This window comes from Hypomesus nipponensis, chromosome 17, assembly GCF_054491055.1.
Source record: "Hypomesus nipponensis isolate SF chromosome 17, ASM5449105v1, whole genome shotgun sequence".
Lineage (NCBI taxonomy): Eukaryota > Metazoa > Chordata > Actinopteri > Osmeriformes > Osmeridae > Hypomesus > Hypomesus nipponensis.
Window position 1 is genome coordinate 19476260 of NC_140377.1, and position 18723 is coordinate 19494982.

The 18723-nt window shown below is 46.4% G+C and overlaps 2 protein-coding genes and 1 long non-coding RNA gene across 3 annotated transcripts; 1 reads left to right on the forward strand and 2 right to left on the reverse strand.

Moving 5' to 3' along the window:
• The first annotated feature begins 54 nt into the window (after window positions 1–54).
• On the forward strand, window positions 55–4303 carry gsg1 (germ cell associated 1). The gene is made up of 7 exons (XM_084678485.1): window positions 55–276; window positions 712–887; window positions 1172–1349; window positions 2221–2268; window positions 2522–2686; window positions 3155–3266; window positions 3513–4303. The coding sequence occupies exons 2-7, from the start codon at window positions 771–773 to the stop codon at window positions 4006–4008; spliced, it is 1116 nt and encodes a 371-aa protein (XP_084534611.1). The 5' UTR covers window positions 55–276; window positions 712–770; the 3' UTR covers window positions 4009–4303.
• Window positions 4304–4437: 134 nt separating this feature from the next.
• emp1b (epithelial membrane protein 1b) lies at window positions 4438–10704 on the reverse strand. Its single transcript, XM_084678828.1, has 5 exons — window positions 10598–10704; window positions 8548–8630; window positions 7177–7279; window positions 6159–6299; window positions 4438–5870 (listed from the first exon to the last, which is right to left on the reverse strand). The coding sequence occupies exons 2-5, from the start codon at window positions 8623–8625 to the stop codon at window positions 5710–5712; spliced, it is 483 nt and encodes a 160-aa protein (XP_084534954.1). The 5' UTR covers window positions 8626–8630; window positions 10598–10704; the 3' UTR covers window positions 4438–5709.
• Window positions 10705–10926: 222 nt separating this feature from the next.
• Window positions 10927–18464, reverse strand: LOC146253884 (uncharacterized). The gene is made up of 3 exons (XR_014731815.1): window positions 18119–18464; window positions 16061–16207; window positions 10927–11100 (listed from the first exon to the last, which is right to left on the reverse strand). It is a non-coding gene; the product is annotated as an uncharacterized LOC146253884 (long non-coding RNA).
• Between the last annotated feature and the right edge of the window lie 259 nt (window positions 18465–18723).

Here is an 18723-nt window from a genome sequence, read left to right on the forward strand (position 1 = left end):
TCCACTGTGGATTTAGAGTTGTATGAATAGATTAAAGAAGAGGGTGGAGTGGGGACTTACCGACTCACTGACCAGTCAAAATCATATGGACTATCACACACTTAATCGCATACTCTCACCCACACACACCCACACACTCTCTCAACAGAGGGCGTTGGGAGGGTCATCACCTGAAGAGGGAAACGCAGGAACAGGAAAAGACGGGAAAAGCAGGTGCATGAACTGCAGCCATCAACAACGACTCTCTCGACATACAGACACATCAGACTGTAGAAGGTGAGTGTCTCCCTCCCCTCCCTCTCTCTTTCCAAACAACTGCATTCATTCCCAGTTCCCGTTTTTCGCTGTCGATGCGCACTGTTGTTCTGAAAGTGTTCATAGAGCTAGAGGGTTTTTTGGTTTTGTTGCTCGTTCCATATTCTCATTCTTCATTTGTCTTTTAGCTCTCTTGTTTCTTACTTTTACTCATCTTCACCTTTTTCATATACGCTTACTTGCTCTCACAAACACTTGTGCCTTTGTTGTTGTCACAGCAGATTCCAGTCCCTCATGAAACCCTGCCTGTGAAGTGTCCCCCTTCACTCCTTTTTAATATTGCTCAGAACTGATGGGAGAAGGGTGTATGTGCTTGGTAATACTTAAACCTCTCTTTGTCTCTCTCTTTTTCTCATCTCCCTCAAACTCCAACCCTCTCGTCTGCCTGTTGTCCAGTACGCTCCCCCTGGCTGTCTATCTCTCTGCTTCAGACCCTTGCCTCCCCTTTCTCCTCCATGTCTCTCCTAGAGAAGGTCCGCTCCCCTCGCCTCTCCTTCCTCCTGACCCTGGTGTCTCTCTCCCTGGGGACTGTCGCCCTCATGTCCTCCTATTGGTGTGAGGGCCAGCAAAAGGTATCCCCAACTCTAGTCTTAATTATTAGCTTTGTATCCTGTGTATATACATTGTTAGATCTATATTCAATCTAGTATGTGTCTATCTTATGATTAGATGTTGGGTGGCAGCTGAATTAAAAACGATTTTTCTTGTAATGGATTCTGTCAGAACGGCCCAGCTGTACATTTCGTAGCACGAGTACATATTTGTGGAGCAGTATCGGTAAGAATCATTGTCAACCATTAACTCTGTACGTGTGTGCATGTGTTTGCGTGCACGACCGAACAACGACCAAAACCAGGTGCCCAAGCCTCTGTGCTCGGCCACCAAGCAGAAGAACTGCATCCCGGTACCGGGGGTGTCCAACTCAACCGCGCTCCAGTTCTCCTGGGAGACCGGGGACGACCGCTTCGTCTTCCCGGTGTTCCACGCCGGCCTTTGGATGAGCTGTGAGGAGAACATCTACACAGACGCCTGGGGTGAGGACCTTGGGGTCAGGGGTCAGGGGTCAGAGGGGGACAGGTAATCAGGGATTGGCTGTTGGGAAAAGAAAATGAGTGCGATGGATTGGAAGCCTGGGTGATGGGAGAAGTTACCGAGCAGATGGGGGAGGTGTGTGTCTGTTTGCTTATATGCATGGAGGGGGGCGTACCTGTGTTTTCTCCCAGCATTAGATCCTAGTGGTAAAACTCAATAAGGGATTACTGACACACAGAGGAGAGAGAGACAGAGAGAGACACAGACAGACAGAGAGAGACACAGACAGACAGACAGACAGACAGACAGACAGACAGACAGACAGACAGAAATGTGAAGGCATTTGCAAACCACTTTCCGCTCCTGGCCTCCAGAATCCATATGAGAATCTGTCCGAGCCTGTTTTCAACGGGGGGAGAGTGGCACGGAGAGGACAAACTGTGATTTAACTCTCCCCTCCTTCCTGCCTTGACCCCCTCTCTCCTGCCTGAACTCTCATGATTAGAAATGCAAGGGGCCACCATTCCTGCATTCATTCAGGGAACAGAAACCATTCCCAGATAAACTGCCGATGGATTTAGACCGAGGAGACAATCGACCTCTCCTAATCCTCCCTGTTTTCATCACGGTCTAATCTGATCCAGAGAACCATCGTCTCAATCTAAGTTGTTGTTGATCTGATTCTCACACACACACCACACAAACCACATGGGTGCAGCTAATAGGATTCTCTCTCCCTTCGTTTAATCCATCCCTGGCTGACGGACTCGATATTAGGCCGATTGGCTCTTGTTTGTGAATTACGGTCCCCCATCAGTTGAAGGTAACCATGCTTTGTGTGTGTGTTCAACAAACGCTCTCGTCCATTTTCAGAGGAGAAGTGTCGGGGTTTCCACACTTTGACCCCAGGATCTGAAAAGGGTAAGTTGGATTTTTATACAAACATTTAAGCCACAACACACACAGATTACACACATCAAGAAGGGTCAGGTTCGACCAGACACACACACACACACACACACATCGACTAAATAGGCAAATGAGGGTCTGGCACGCAAAGATCAAGTTGGCATGCGTACACACTGACACACTGGGGGCCGCTGTACTTAACCTGTGTGTGTGTGTGTGTGTGTGTGTGTGTGTTTGTGCGTGTGTGTGGCCTCTTCCCCTGCAGGGATGATGTGGCTGTCCGTATCCATGGAGCTGATGTACGTGGGCTTGCTGTTCATCAGCTGTGTGCTGCTGTCTCTGCAGCTGTGTCTGAGTGGCTTCTTCCCGTCCGCACAGCGCTGGGGACAGATGCTCAACGCCTACTCGGCCATCTTCACTGTGCTCGGAGGTACGACGTGGTGTCGTGTCAGACAGCACTACACCATGGCACATTGTACTGTTCCAGCATACGCAATTCACCGCAGGCATGCTATATTTTGTTGAATTGTTCTATAAAGTTCTACGCTATTCTGCTGTGTGCTTTGTTGTGCCTTGTTAGACTATGCTATGCTATTGTACACTATGTTGTGCGAGGCTGTACTTTATATTTCGCTATTCTATGCTGTGGGATACTAGGCTTTGCTATACTGTGCTATTCTTTGTATTGTACTATGCTATGCTATAATGTTTTGTACTATGCTATGCTATAATGTTTTGTGCTATGCTACGCTAATGTATTGTACTATGCTTTGCAATAATGTATTGCACTATGCTATGCTATGCTATAATGTGTTGTGCTATGCTATGCTATAATTTATTGTACTATGTTATGCTATGCTATGCTATGGAGACTAAGGGTCTGTGCTCTTTCTGCCAGGGCTGCTGGGGATGGTGGCTCATATGATGTTCATGCAGGTGTTCCAGACCACAGCTTCTATGGGGCCGGAAGACTTCAAACCTCACAGTTACGGATACTCCTGGGCCTTCTAGTGAGTTAGAGCCAAAAAGCAGACACACTCACACACACTAACTGAAAATGTGATATCACAAATAAATAATCATAACATTACTACTCCAACGCTGTTGATCAAGAGTCAAGACTAAACCCCCTCCCTCCCTCCCTCCCTCCCTCCCTCCCTCCCTCCCTCCCTCCCTCCCTCCCTCCCTCCCTCCCTCCCTCCCTCCCTCCCTCCCTCCCTCCCTCCCTCCCTCCCTCCCTCCCTCCCTCCCTCCAGCATTGCCTGGTTGGCCTTCACCTGCTGCATGGCGTCTGGTGTCTCCACCCTCAACAACTACACCAAGAAGGTCCTGATGGTGGGACGGCGGCGTTCCTCTCGCCTCTACCCCTGCCGCTTCAACCCCCCGGACGACCCCCGGCACAGACCCCCTGCCCCCTACTACTGCCCCCCGCACCCCGGCCTGCTCCCTCCCCCCTCCCCCCCTCCTCCGCAGCTCTCTCCCCTCTCGCCCTACTACGACCCGCCCTCCCCGCCGTCCTCGCCCTCCCGTCCTCCGCTGCTCATGCCGCCCCCTTCGCCCCGCCTCATCCATTCCCACTCCCTCCCCCTGGCCCGCACCGACTCCTTCCCGCTCCCTCCCTCCCACCCGGCCCCTCGGTCGCCCTACCACCGCCTCTCGCTGCCCTCGCCCTCCATCTCCCTGTACCTGCCTGTGTCAGGGTTCAGCTACAGCCCAGAGGAATACCCTGAAGAGGAGTACAGCCCCCTGTGACTGTACGTACAGGACACCTGGACCACACCTGGAACTCGCCCCACACCTGGGTCCACAAACCAGGGCAAATCCTCACTCAATCCTGTGTTGTGCTGTGCTTGATTGGTCTTGTCTGGCACTGTGGAAGCCATGGGGTCAGTTCTTAATGCGTTCAAGTAACTGGACAGTTCTTATATGGTGTGTAGAGTCAACCCACTAGTGCTTGGTAAAGCACTAGCATCGCATTGCTAATCGTGAAAGGTGAAACATCCGTCAAGTGTGTTTGATTTGATTTCAATAAAGCTTGGTAACGTTTGCTCTTCAAGTTTTTTCTTCTTGCTAAAATCTGTCTCTAAAATCATACTTGAAACAACCCAAGCAATAATAATATAATATATATCATATATTATATAATTGTAATATTACAATGATACTTGAAACAACACAAGCAATATTTCAATTTAGTTTTAATATAAATCATTAACAATATCATAATGATAATAATAATCAACATAGTAACAAAAATAAACTTACATCAGACATGCATGACATACAGGTAACCAAACATGTTCTTTACGCATATATTTTAACGTGCAGTAAAAGGGAACATCGTAGACACCGGGCATTCATGATTTCTGTCCGTCTGTCATGCTGTCTGTCTGTCTGTTTGTCTTCTATCTCGCTGACATAGACCGTTTACAAAAACAGGTCATACTTAAGGTACACTTGATTTGAATGACCTCGTCCCATACCAACCGTAAGACACATCCCTGGCGTGATTTATCTTAATGGCCCGCCTGCCCACCTGTCTGTCTGCCTGTGTCTGTCTGCCTGTGTCTGTCTGTGTCTGTCTGCCTGCCTGCCTGTGTCTGTCTGTGTCTGTCTGTCTGTGTCTGTCTGCCTGCCTGCCTGCCTGTCTGCCTGTGTCTGTCTGTGTCTGTCTGTTTGTCTATCTTGGTTTTGAAATGCAGATGTTGGGTTTGCTCTGACACGTCACTGCCCCTAGTGGCCGGTGATGACACGGCTCTGTTCAGCACGCCCTACAGGAGCTCTAAGTCATTTGGAGTAATGAGGGTTTCAACTCAGCCAGAAATAGGATTTCTGCTCGGCTGCGTTCTGATGAGGTCACAATCCATCTGACTCTGGGTGTTTCTCTCTGTACGCTAATATTATGATGTGTCTAACACAGAGAAATTCACCCAGCTAAGGCTGTTTTAAGTCAGCGCCTGGAATTATGACCATGCTGTGACCTGTTTTGAAAGAGAGGGTGAAGAGGCCGGTATCTCAAGTGCAAACTCTCTCCCACAAGTCTCATTCCAAATTGAATAACGAAATATTAACAATACAGAACAGTACCGTCTAGTCTACCGTCTAACACAACATCATATTACTTTCAGTTTAAGGTGAAACGAGGTGATGCCTGATTCAATATGCGAACCAAACTATTCATAAAGTGTATTTTATCCTTGGCTTTGTCCGAGGTGTTAGTGGAGTGGGAACATGGTACATTGGAGTCATCGCGACGCAAGCAATAGGAACGTCGAGGGCTATATCGATAATCAACAAAGTTCAAGGCCGAACAATACAAAAACGTAAAACACCATACGAGAAAAACCAAGAAACTCGCCAGTACGAAAAAAAAAAATACAAATAAAGATCATAGCCGAGGATGCAGACCCCTGACACGGCCTCGCTCGCCCTTCTTCCTCATCGTCCTCTTCCTCACGCCGTTTTCTTGCGGAGGACAAAGTAGATGACGCAGGAGATGAAGGTGAAGGCGAAGGAGATCCAGGCCAGGATGAAGCTGTGGCCGTACCAGCCGTTGTTCTCCTGCTTGTGGAAGATGTCCGTGTAGATGGAGGCCGCGATCATGATGCACAGGCCTGGGGACGGAGGCAGAGGGAAAGTTGTTGGTGAGAAGGGGTTGTGTTGCGTGTGTGTTTGTTTGTGTGTTTGTTTGTGTGTGTGAATGTGAGTGAGTGAGTGAGTGAGTGAGTGAGTGAGTGAGTGAGAGAGAGAGAGAGAGAGAGAGAGAGAGAGAGAGAGAGAGACAGACAGAGAGAGAGAGACAGAGAGAGACAGAGAGAGACAGAGACAGAGACAGACAGATACACCAATACACACACAGACACACACAGATAGATCTGAGATAGATCTGAGATGGTACTCACAGGCTAGCAGCTGGAAGATTCCAGAGAAGGTAAACCTTTTCCCCTTGGCTAGGGTGAAGAGTTGAGCCACAAACACAAAAATGCCCAGGATGGAGAATACACAGGCTAGCACCGAGCTGGCCTGCACCGCCTGTAGATACTCTGTGGAGGGAGACAGAGAGAGAGAAAGAGAGAGAGACAGTCAGAGAGAGACAGAGAGAGAGAAAGAGAGAGAGACAGTCAGAGAGAGACAGAGAGAGAGAAAGAGAGAGAGACAGTCAGAGAGAGACAGAGAGAGAGAAAGAGAGAGAGACAGTCAGAGGGAGACAGAGAGAGAGAAAGAGAGAGAGACAGTCAGAGGGAGACAGAGAGAGAGAAAGAGAGAGAGAGACAGTCAGAGAGAGACAGAGAGAGACAGTGAGAGAGAGACAGAGAGAGACAGTGAGAGAGAGACAGAGAGAGACAGTGAGAGAGAGTGGTTAGATACAAACATGGCACACCCAGAATACAACAGCATTTCAAAACGCAGACTCCCAGGTATCTAGTCAGATCATTGAGCTTCAACACACAGAATGACATGCAAGTCAACATATAGTTATCCAACTGTGACAGAAACTCATTCCCCTTGGCTTTCCAGTGTAACTATGTGTGGACAACACGAGAACAAAATTATGAAAGGAATCGCAAAGCTAACTTCTACTCCATCAGCCTGTCACAGTTAATTCCATGCCCATCCTTTCAGTTAACATTGTTTACACATGGGCCATGACTCCTTTGGAAAACATTTAGTGAGAATTGCGGCGAAACTTCAACAACAACACCGGCCGGCGTCCCTTATGTGATGTCACGCCCTGTTTCATTCTGTTTCGGTATTCGGACCCCCTGGCAGACAGATTCATCAATCTAGCCACTCTACACACAAGACACACATACATAGACTGTACATTTGCTCGGTGGGAACTTAGTTCCTAGTTCTGGGCTCAAAGCTGGGTGGCAAACCCCATCAAATTCCTGTGTGTGTGTGTGTGTGTGTGTGTACCTTGGGGGTAGGTAGAGGGGAAGTCGGTGGTATTCCACACTCCGTTGACTTTGATCCACCTGAACCAAACATCTGTGGCCATGTTCTCAGTAAACCACCAGGCCTGCAGGGAGAACAGAAGAACAGCAACATTAGTCTTCAAAAAACCTCCTTACGTCATCTTTATTAAAACCCCTATATCAACATTAGCAGTGTTCACAGAGACAGACGCACATCCAACGTGTGTACGTAGGGAGTCAGGTGGCTGAGCGGTTAGGGAATCAGGCTAGCAATCAGAAGGTTGCCGGTTCAATTCCTGGCTGTGCAAAATGATGTTGTGTCCTTGGGTAAGGCGGGAATGTCCCTGTACTTACTGTAAGTCGCTCTGGATAAGAGCGTCTGCTAAATGGCTAAATGTATTGTAATGTGTATGACCAAGGATGACAAAGGATGAGCATGTTAGTTATTTGGGGAATTTGACTGTGAACACTGTTGACTATTCTAGATTTGATAGAAAATAGATTCAACGTTATTGTCATGGCTGTGCAGGTGCATAGCCATTGAAATGTTGCATGACCACTCCATCAACATTAATCCATTTCAACAATGTAAGAGATGTCTTGTGAACAAAGCAGAGGTCATTTATGGAGCCGGTTTATATGCCTTGAAAGGTTGTTCTGTCACGACATGTGTGAGGAAGGGCTTCGGGCCTGACGACAGTGAGAGGAAGTCCACTGAATTTCACCTGTGCTCAGGAATGTCACTAGAACATTCTTGTTGAAAGAGAGCCTGGAATTGAACGCACACGGTGTGCAGGTGAGCTGTCACACAGGACGTGAAATACACAAGCGCAGGCTGACGCACACACACCACACACACCACACACACCACACACACACACACAAACATACCTCAGAGACAGAATGATGACCCCAGGTGGGTCAACCTGGCTATCAGTCACCCACAGCTTATGACAGACAGCTCAACAATGGGACCAGACACAACAACTAATCAGAGAGCTGAAGATCATCCGAGGAGCCAATAGCAGCGGTTCTAGTTCAACACGGCACTCACATCCAGCAGGTTTCATGTCTTGAGAATATTCGCAGGTCCACACCACCCCAATTGTAGTTGGAAATTACATTTAAATCCTTTCAAATACAGATCTGGGCTTGGTTGTTCTTGTCAAAGGGCGGGAAAATATTTTGGGGGGCGCCTCCCCACCTAGCGCTAAACTTCCTGACAGAGTCAATGAAACGCTACATGATCCTGCTCTGGTTGTAGAAATAGCGGCTGAATAGAATGATAAAACGATCTCTCCTACTCACTCTCTGTGCATGTGGGTGATGCGCTTGGAGGAAAGGAGGCAACAACGTGATGTCCAGTACTTACATTGTCGATGGTGGCGACCAGCAGGAGGATGATGCCGGCGACGTGTAGGAGGAAGATGAGGGCTAGAAGGACCAACATGTTGACTGGGGGGGGAGAGAGGGAGAGAGGGAGGGAGGGAGAGAGGTTTGTTATTAAAAGGCATGGAGAGAGGATATGGGAGAAAGAGACCTTAAGTCAAAAGGAGCTTTTCAGGCCTTTTTGTCTTCTGTTTGACACCGTGTGATAGCAGGTGAGGGGGCATGACCCAGACAGGGACACCAGGTTAAAGTGGCTAACAGATACTCCACTGTCAGACTGGGCTCCTGTCAGTTGCAGGAGTGAGAGAGATGGACTTCATGACAGCAAGATCTGTAGTATAAAACCCCCATACAAACACCCTGTTGCCGCAGGCACCCTAAACCACACACACACACACCCTGAAAAGGTGGGTGGCAAGGTGCCAGATAGATATAAATCATGGTTTAAGGGAAGAGAGATTAGTAAGAGTAGGTTGTTTGTACGATAGTGATCAGTCACACCGCAGCCCCTAAAAAAATGGAGGGGGAGACAAAGGGAGAGAGAAAGAGGAATAAAGAGTGAAGTAGTTTGTGGGTGGATGAGTTGGAACTTGTCTTGGGCTTGCTACAAACCCGCCACTCCTTGAAATAACTACAGAGAATACCTAGCAATCCCCCGCCCAACCGCCAGACCTCTTTGTGTTAACACTCACACACACCAAACAAATCCTAACATAAGTAATGCAGAACAAACATTGTTTTTTAGTCTTTTTTTTTTTTTTTTTACAAAATGCACACGCAGTCCTATCCACCGAATCCTATAGTTTTAAGGAAGTACAAACCTGACTTAGAGATAACTGGTGCCTTCATGCAGGCATGTTGGGAGAATAACGTTTTCCACGAGGATCATATGATTTAGGGGCTATGTTTATATACTAAACCTCATACTACGATGAAGTGGAACTGGGTGTGGAGGGGCTGAAGGAGGGAGGAGAAGAGGGGTGGAGGGGCAGAAGGAGGGAGGAGAAGAGGGGTGGAGGGACAGAGCGGAGGGGTGGAGCAAGGGATGGATGGAGGGGAGGACGGACGGACGGACGGATGGGGAGAGGGGGAAAAGGGCGGAGATGTGGGTGGAGGAAGGAGGTGGGGGTGGAGCTAGAATATCCGGTATGAACCAGACCTCTGGGACCAGGGAGTGGTCTGAGGGGCGTACAGCTCCATCCCCAGGTGTGACCCGGCCCGTCCCAACACAGTCTCATATACAATTTAAATGACTGTAATTGTGAAGGCGCACTGCTTAATTAACTCAAGCTATGTTTAGATATTCTGTTTACACAAAAGGCATTCTGTGTCATTTCTCGCCTTTTCTAGTCCTGAGAGGGCCAGACTATCTTTAAAACCGGGAGAGTTGAGTCTCTGTCATACACTTCTGAGATACTGGGAACTTTTTTTTATCAGATATATTTATTACACCCTCCTAACCCTCCAGGACTTTTTCTGAATCGCACATATTTATATAATGTGGGATGTGGGCAAATTCACACACGCCCTCACACACCCTCACACACCTTAAACACCAAAGCACATGACAAACTGGATGTCTCTATCTGCTGTCTACCATACCTTAAAAACCTCAACTAACATGAGAAATTTGAGAATGAATCATTTTTTACTTGATGTAAAAAATATTTTAAAATGTTATAGCATCAACACACACAAGGATCTCAATTCATGATATACATTTTAAAAACAATTCCTTCTTGAATGTCACCAGATAGAAAACACAACATTAAACAAACATACGTTTTTGCTGACTATGGGTCAATTGTACCTTTCCAATCAACATACTGAAGCTGATAGACATATTACATCACAAATCAATTAACAACCTTGTTTAACTGTGCACAACTTCAAAAACAAAGTTTCAAACTTAAAAGTTTGATTGAAAGTGAGTACCTTGAAAATATGCACTGTACCGCAGATACAAACTTAGTTAGGATGTATAGGACTTACATTTAGAGAGGTTGTGAGAGAGAAGAGACAATTGTACTTACTTGTTTGATTCGCTGCCTGTGTGTTGAAAAGCCTTAGTCCTCCTTCTCTCTGGGTTCTACTCGTGCGACTCAACCCGCCCCGTGTAGGAACGCACAAACACACTCTCCACCACACCTCCACCCACTTCTGCTCCTCCCACCCCTCTCCTGTCCACACCCCAAAATATCTCACTCCTCTGTCTCTGCCCTCGCTTTCTCACACACACCCCACTCTCAAACACACACACCCTTCCTTCCTCTCTCTCTCTCTCTTTCTCATTCACACACACCCTTCCCCTCTCTCTTACTGACACACACACACACACTCACACAAACCACAAATTCAAACATTTTGTGGCAGGGTGTGTGTTTATTTTGCCGTCCGTCGTATTTGTCACTCAGTCTGTGAGTACTTGCTGCTCTGTACAGATGCCACAGCGATTCACTGCTGCTCTGCTTGCTGAGGGAACTCCCATCACACAGTCATGAGTCCTTCCCAGGCTCCCATGGAGATCAGACGAGGGCTGTCACAATGTTGGTGTTGTATCCAAAACACACACACAAACACAGGCAAGGTCATACTCTTTCCAAAGGATCTCTCTCCTCCTCTCTCTCTCTCTCTCTCTCTCTCTCTCTCTCTCTCTCTCTCTCTCTCTCTCTCTCTCTCTCTCTCTCTCTCTCTCTCTCTCTCTCTCTCTCTCTCTCTCTCTCTCTCTCTCTCTCTCTCTCTCTCTCTCTCTCTCTCTCTCTCTCTCTCTCTCTCTCTCTCTCTCTCTCTCTCTCTCTCTCTCTCTCTCTCATGGAAGGACAGTCAGTATGAAAGAATGTTGTTGAGAGAGAGAGAGGGAGAGATAGAGATAGAGGTGGGGGTATTTGAGTGCAATGACTCCAGTCTGAAAGAGACAGAGAAAAAAAAACAGAGAAAGAGAGATAAAGAATGAAGACAGAAAGATAGAGGGATAAAGCCATGAGCTTTATCTGATATAATATCACGGTGGATGTGTTTACTGGACTGTTCTCCGCTCGAGGCAATGCTAGGCAGGACTAGACTTCCACTTGGGCACGTCTAGCCCATGTGCCCAAGGACGTCCCCAGAGCCAGAGATGACACTGATCCTCTGACACAATAGGACTCAATGGACCCCTCCTTCTGCACCTGTGTTGCAGGGAAAGGAGCTAACAGGACGTCTGTCCCCAGAGGAGTGTTGAAGGGTTCCTTCAGTAAAGAGTTTAACACCCAGAACATGACAGGAGGAGTGAGTTAGATGGGCCAGAAAGGCAGTTTCAAAGAGTGCAGCTGCTGTTGCCTCAAGGGAGACGGCAGGCTAGCGTTAGCATAGCTAGACTTTGTCAAGCATACGGGTCAAATCGCTGAAATTACTTGTACGGAAGTCATCCTCTTGTTAAAGATATGGTGTTTGATTTTGTTATCTGTTTGTACCTGACAGACAAGGTCATTGGTTTCGTGTTCCCATACTTACTTTATCCGGTGCACCTTGTGTTTGTTTTTGTGTTGAATACTTGGGATTGACCTTGTACTGTGTTCGACTGGATTGGTGTCAAACCTGTCTTCTTGGCTAGTCTGTTGATTCTTGGCTTCACTCTACTAGATTAACAAAATCAAGAGCACCCGTCAAGTGCAAGTGTTTGGCAGTTTGTGATCTCCTCTCCAGCCAGTCACTGTGGGTGAATCCTGCCCACACAAACAGTATCTCAGGGGTTGAGCCCAATCATGAAATCTGTGGAGGACCATCGCACCAATGACAGATGCTCTGAAAGATCAAGGGCATGAGTATGCTGATTTCCACAAAAGACACTGACAGATGTGTAGCTCCTCAGTAAAATGATCAAACATAAAGCATAACCATGGTAACCAATTGATTGGGACTGACTCAACACTTGGAATGACTCAAACAAGCATTCACAACACGTAGCAACCAACCAGCAGGCAGGTCATCTCTCTCCCCAGCATAACCATTCAATAATCGCTTTCAAAGTTTTTTTTATTAATATTTATTCAGTCAATCTTTCACTGTTTTATGATATACTGTATATATTTTATCATCAATCTTGGCAAACGTCCAGATCCGAGATCCATTTATCACAACTGCCAGGCTGACACACCCATGTGAGACGTGAGGAGGGCGATAAGGAGAGAGACAGAGGAGGAGAGAGAGAGAGAGAGGAAGAGAGAGAGGGGGGGGGGGAGACAAGGAATCTTGTCGAACCTGATTGTGTCCCAGGCTTGTGAGCCTCGCCCTCCGAGGTGCGGATGAGACTGGCCTCAGCGCTGCCTCACACACACCTGGGCCTGAGAGCACCGGGCTGCAACACCACCTTCTCTGGGGTTTCCAACCGCTAATCTTGCATTTCTGAGGTCAGTGGTCTCAACACTGGCTTGTGTACGTCTAGAACGTCCCTTCACCCTATCTGCACTAACATACTGTACTTTACTGAATAAGATTCATCGGCAACCTTACACAGAACTTGGATTTACAACAGAGGGAGACTATCATCTAGATTCAACAATAACGATAAGTCAGTTCTATATGGATTTTTATATGGATCTCAATGTGCTTCTGTTTATCACTACCAAGGCCATGGGGGGAGGAAGGGGTGGGGGAAGGGCGACGCCCAGGACCGGCCCAAACCCCAAGGCCTTGCATCTCCAGACAGGACGGATCACATGCCCTGTGCGGCTTCCCAGGGGAGCCAATGAGCTGGCCTCCTCGACAATCCAGCCTTTGTCTGACTGGTCTAATCAACACTGGAAAGACCAGCATGTAAAGAGAACATCAGTGCAGTTGTGACAGAGTGTGAAATGTCAAGTGTTGTGTGCACAGTAATAAAGTGTCGGTGTAAGTAATCCTCGTCCTCTTTTCCGGCTGATCCGGTTCAGGGCGGTTCTGAATAAACGTGTCACCTTGCCTGGCGTGGGTCTCAGAGACTCGAGAAAGAGAGGTGTTTCAGTTTGGGCATTGAGAAACGCTGGCCAGTCGACAGTGAGGCTGTCCTGAGTCTGGGTGTCACAGGGACAGAGTATTTCCACAGGCCTGTGTGAAATGGTGCCCCGCGGCGTGCCCCCATGCCATTGGTGCCGACGTGAGCGCAGACACACACGCCTGCCGGTGCCCCTGCAGCTGGTCACGGTGCTTATGTGTTTGACTAGTCAACTAACTTGTCACAATGGTAACATGGCTAACTGGTCACAATGCTAACATGGCTAACTGGTCACAATGCTAACATGGCTAACTGGCCACAATGCTAACATGGCTAACTGGTCACAATGCTAACATGGCTAACTGGTCACAATGCTAACATGGCTAACTGGCCACAATGCTAACATGGCTAACCGGTCACTATGTTAACGTGGCTAACAAGTTCTGTCTTCCTCTGTGGTTGACTGGCTTATTCTGTCTCATTCCCTCTGTGTCTGACATGTCTGAGTCCTAGATATTCCACATAACCCAGACTTCATTATGGGATTTACAGGGTAGTTCCAAGCAAGGGGTGGGGTGGAAGGGGGGAAATGTCATCACATAGTTCGTGAGTAACAACATACCCACAGTGGACTAATTGTAAACCTCAGTGATGCAGCTGATCCCGCCACTCCCACTTGGAACTGCATGTCGGTTTCTGTCCTAGGTATGTCACAGTGATTGCAACACACACACACACCAACTTGTATTAGAACATGCACAGGTTTAAGTATACACGTGTGCATGCACACACACACACACACACACACACACATCAGTGTGTGGTGAGCTAGGCAAGCCAGACCACAAGTAACTGATAGCATAGTAGACAAGAGAGGGAACAGGGATTGTTACAATTACCAAATGAAAGTGTCACTTTATGCAATTATTTTATGTATCCAACATCCAATTGTATGCATGTCAAGTATTGATCAAAATCCAAAATATACTTTCAGAAATGACACAGCCTAATAACATAGATAACTGTACAATGGCAAATGACCTCATCTAGATTTGACTTTAATGTCACTGAGTAGCTGCTCATTTGAATCACTCCATCATTCTGTTCTGAATCTGATTGCCACTGCAGGTGGGTGGGTATTTACATGTAACTTTCCCTCCCACGGTTACCGGAGTAGGACCCAAAGACACTGTATGTCAACCAAACCTGGGTCTGTAACAGAGATAAATCACATGAGAACATTTTAAAATCCCTGACATATGTTTGTCTCCCAGTTGGCTCTTACTGAGTCTGTTGGCTCAACTGCAGCGAGTGATGTGAAACCAGCTCGCCCAAGTATTTGACAGGGAAAATAGTAATGGGCCAAGTTGTGCTGTATTGTACATGTAATCATGTACATTTCCTTAGAGTTATTCACCAGTGGCTTCACATGAAGTCCTTTATGCTTATTTTCTCAGATGTTCTCATGATCATTTAATACATCCACAGTTTGGTCACTAAATGCCTGGAACACAAACAGCTACACTAACAGTTTAAGAGTTCTCTTAATACTCTCTCAGACAGGGGCCCCTGACTTCCAACACAGTTTTCTAAAATAAGTTGTTTTTCCGTTTAGTGTTGGCAACTACATAGAAACCCCAAATGATGAAAGGAACAAATGAGTGATCCGTCAAGTAGATGTGTTACCATGGCAATGTCGTTCCTTGCCTGTCTGGTTTAATGAAGCTTGTGTCATACGGGCTGTCTACTAACTTGCCTGGGACTACAATGTTGAAAGTAGCTGTAGATTGCAGCTGCCAGATGTGTTTCCACTAAATGTGATTATAACATCATGTTGTGAAAAGGCTATTCTAGGGTATTTTTCAGTTCAACCAGAAGGACTTTTTGTAAGTGTGCGTCTGTATCCATGAGACTCTGGGGGAGGCTAACCGTGTGCGCTTGTGCCTGTATTGTTGTGGATTTCCAACCACTGTTTGGAGTCAACAAAAGAAAACGTTTCGTGCAGAAGTCAAGCCCGTTTCCATGGCGACCGTGGTTCGAGTTCTTTTCTGGTCATTTCCCGTCCCTCATTTACTACTTCCCAGTCTGAGTCACTCTCTTTTCTTTTTTTTTGACCTAACATTTTTTGCTGCATTTAGCTTGTTGGCACATGATCTCTTCCTCTTGAAACTGTTTTAGCTGAGCCCTTCCCTGGGCAGGCCACCCCCCCCCACCCGCCCACTCATGCACAGGGCCCCTCCCCCTGGCTGTTTTCTCTGAATGAAACCCAGACAGGCTGAATTTACTCCTGAAACAAAACATTGGAAAGAAAACAACTCTGCACTGTAGCTAGGCAACTCCAAATGTGAGTCATCACTCTGCCGCGCCCATCAGCTGCAACCACCCCCGCCCCCCATCCTCCCACCCGGTCCTTTCTACGATGAAGAAAGCTAAAGAGTTGGGTTGAGACATTCAGGAATTGTACCTGCCTATCTAGCCACCAATTTAGGATAGAAACTCTGCATACAGTATATCTGTATATATCTAGGGATCTTAATGATCTCACCTTGATTGATAAACTGGAATTGTAGTTGGGCCATTGTGTAGGTAGTGCACCACAGAATGTGATGGGGGGCCCTGTGGATGGATGTGGACAGCCCACAGCGGGACTCAAGCTCACGTGAACCCCACGTTGTAAGATCACATTTCAGCCCTGGTAGAGAGAAGAATTGAAGATCAACAACTACACCTTCACTGTAGGAGTGGCTTGGGCTGAGGCTTGATACAATGCTGCCCTCTAGTGGACAACACAGTCAAACTCAGGCGTGATATTGCATTGTAGCTGCTGACCATGCAGCCTGTGAGATGAGATGGCCGTAACTGTCAGTATCACTCGACTTGCATAATAACAGGATTAATAAAGCAGCCTTCCTGGATTAGACCTTTTGACCCCATACTTAACTGCATCATAGCACCTACTACGGCTCTACACCTTTTAACGTCAAGTATTTAATAACTCAACTACATTCCTATACTTTGGTTTTATAGACTAATCACTCTCAATATTTTTCTCTCAATGTACCGAAATATCTACATATATAATTGACAGTGGCTGGAGAGGGAGAGGTCAATGACCAACATGAAATTAGACACATCGAGGGAAAATTCAGGACAACTATAGGACCAGAGATACCCCCACTTGAACAAAACAAACTTTTTAGAAGAGTTATGACCAAGGGAATTGTTGGCGTCAGCAAAACATTGTCTTTACAGACATTCACTCATTACTGGGAACATCGACTTTTTTTCCATTTTCCATTCCCTTGGCCACAGCTAAATGTGTTGAAGCAAGAGAAGCACCAATTGATTGATGTAATTCATGAATACTTCGAAGAAATGTAGACCAACCAGACTTGCTTGCGGGGTCTACCCTCTCACATGACCATGAGAGAGCAGTCCAGTACCAAGAAGACGATCAAGAGAAATCCCTCTAGCATCAACCGGTTGCACGGTCTGAATGAACTGAAAGACCATTCTCTCGCAAAATAAATCCAATATTACTTTGGCTCAGGCAGAACCTCTCATCTACACAGAGGTCAACGCTGGTCTTTGTGTTGCTGACTTCAGATGAGAAGATGGACATGTTTGACCTGAAGACATGTGATTTTATGACTTATGACTATTATATCCAAATATTTGCTTTGCTATTTGATTCTTTGAATAATCTTATGATATGACCACGTGGCTTGGATGTTCTCCTAATGTTCTTTATGTAGCCTCTCAGAACGAAGCTGTGAAGTGCTGGCCTCAGCTCTCATCCTCTATTCTCTCTCCTCCACTTGTTTTCCATAAAACTTTGCAAGGGAATTCAAGAGCAGTGTGTCTGCGTGTTTGTGTGTGTATGTCAATAAACCGATGCTGTATGTGACGATTCGGCCTTTCACAAACATTTTCCAAGAGCCATCCATTAAGATTCTGCTATACATTAAACTGGCCCTGTCTATAAGAGCATCCCTTTCAAATAATACTAAATGTACATATCATAGTGAATGTTAGTGAATGATTCAGTTGACATTCTTGCAATTAGGACCTGATGTGTCCAAACGGGTTGTTCGTTCACCAGTCTACGTCCTCTAAGCATCTTGAATCCCAGAATTAATCAGTCGTGATTAATTAAATAATGGGCTTGTATTCAAAAACTTGTACGATAAGTGTAATTGGATCTCCAGTAATCAATTAAATTCGCACAACTGGAGAAAATAAGAGTAGGCTAAATTATGTCAGATCATAGGCCAAGATAATCAAGAATGTTGTATGATCGGGTAGGATTGTATAGCTACGGCCTCAGGAAACCGAGCAGAAAAATGAGTAGGCCTAGGCATTTTAAATCTACTTCAAATGTACATTTAAATTAGAGCCTAATAAATGGCTATATGTCTCTCTTTTCTATACTATTGGAAGTGGGGGCTACTATACATTTTGTATCACATATCAAAACGCTATGAAATCAAAACGCTATTCAACCCTGGACGTATAACAGACACCATGTAGGCCTATTGACCTATGTGATGTGAAATCCAAATGTGTAACTTGAGATTTCACCAAAACAAGACAATTAACTTACCAATTTGTCCACTAATTGAAGATGAGTGCCAGGTGTTCCCTGAGGGAGCGTCACAAGGTGTACAAAATACTGCTGCTTCCCATGATCTTGTCCCAGTATACTGATACACGAAATGAAACTGAATCCGACAATGAGATACGCTGAAGTTCTTCTCTTTTGCATTCTTACTGTTACGCTGAGTGCACCAAGTCATGTTCAATCCGCAAAACATAACCCGCATTCAAACATTCAAAAGGTTACCGGTTATAACGGCTGGGATGAGGACACCCGTACGAAACATATAAACAGATTTGACAAATCGAAGACAAATACTACAGGGATTCACAAGATTAAAGCATCAAGACGACGGTTCCAAGAGGCCTGGTCAATTCCGATCCCCGGAGACGGTCCGAACGGCCCGCACCTGGCTAACGTAATTAGTCATCGCTCCAGAAAGTACAATCGAAAATCGCAAACAACGCCATCCTTTGGTGACCAACCGTTCAACCGCGACAATCGAGGTAAGGGGAGTAGGCCTATGTTTAATTTATCAGCAATTGAGAAGTGAATCGTAATAGTGGAAATAGTGCATTTTCATCGAGGTAGATTTGCCGAGACACCTTGGC

What these genes read in the sequence shown, in the direction of transcription:
- gsg1 (XM_084678485.1), top strand. Translation starts at nt 771, where the DNA reads ATGTCTCTCCTAGAGAAGGTCCGCTCCCCTCGCCTCTCCTTCCTCCTG. An exon ending in CATCTACACAGACGCCTGGG is followed by an intron (nt 1,350 to 2,220) that starts GTGAGGACCTTG and finishes GTCCATTTTCAG; the next exon opens with AGGAGAAGTGTCGGGGTTTC. An exon ending in CATCTTCACTGTGCTCGGAG is followed by an intron (nt 2,687 to 3,154) that starts GTACGACGTGGT and finishes TCTTTCTGCCAG; the next exon opens with GGCTGCTGGGGATGGTGGCT.
- emp1b (XM_084678828.1), bottom strand. Translation starts at nt 8,625, where the DNA reads ATGTTGGTCCTTCTAGCCCTCATCTTCCTCCTACACGTCGCCGGCATC. An exon ending in CCCCTCTACCTACCCCCAAG is followed by an intron (nt 6,300 to 7,176) that starts GTACACACACAC and finishes CTCCCTCCACAG; the next exon opens with AGTATCTACAGGCGGTGCAG. An exon ending in AATCTTCCAGCTGCTAGCCT is followed by an intron (nt 5,871 to 6,158) that starts GTGAGTACCATC and finishes CTCCGTCCCCAG; the next exon opens with GCCTGTGCATCATGATCGCG.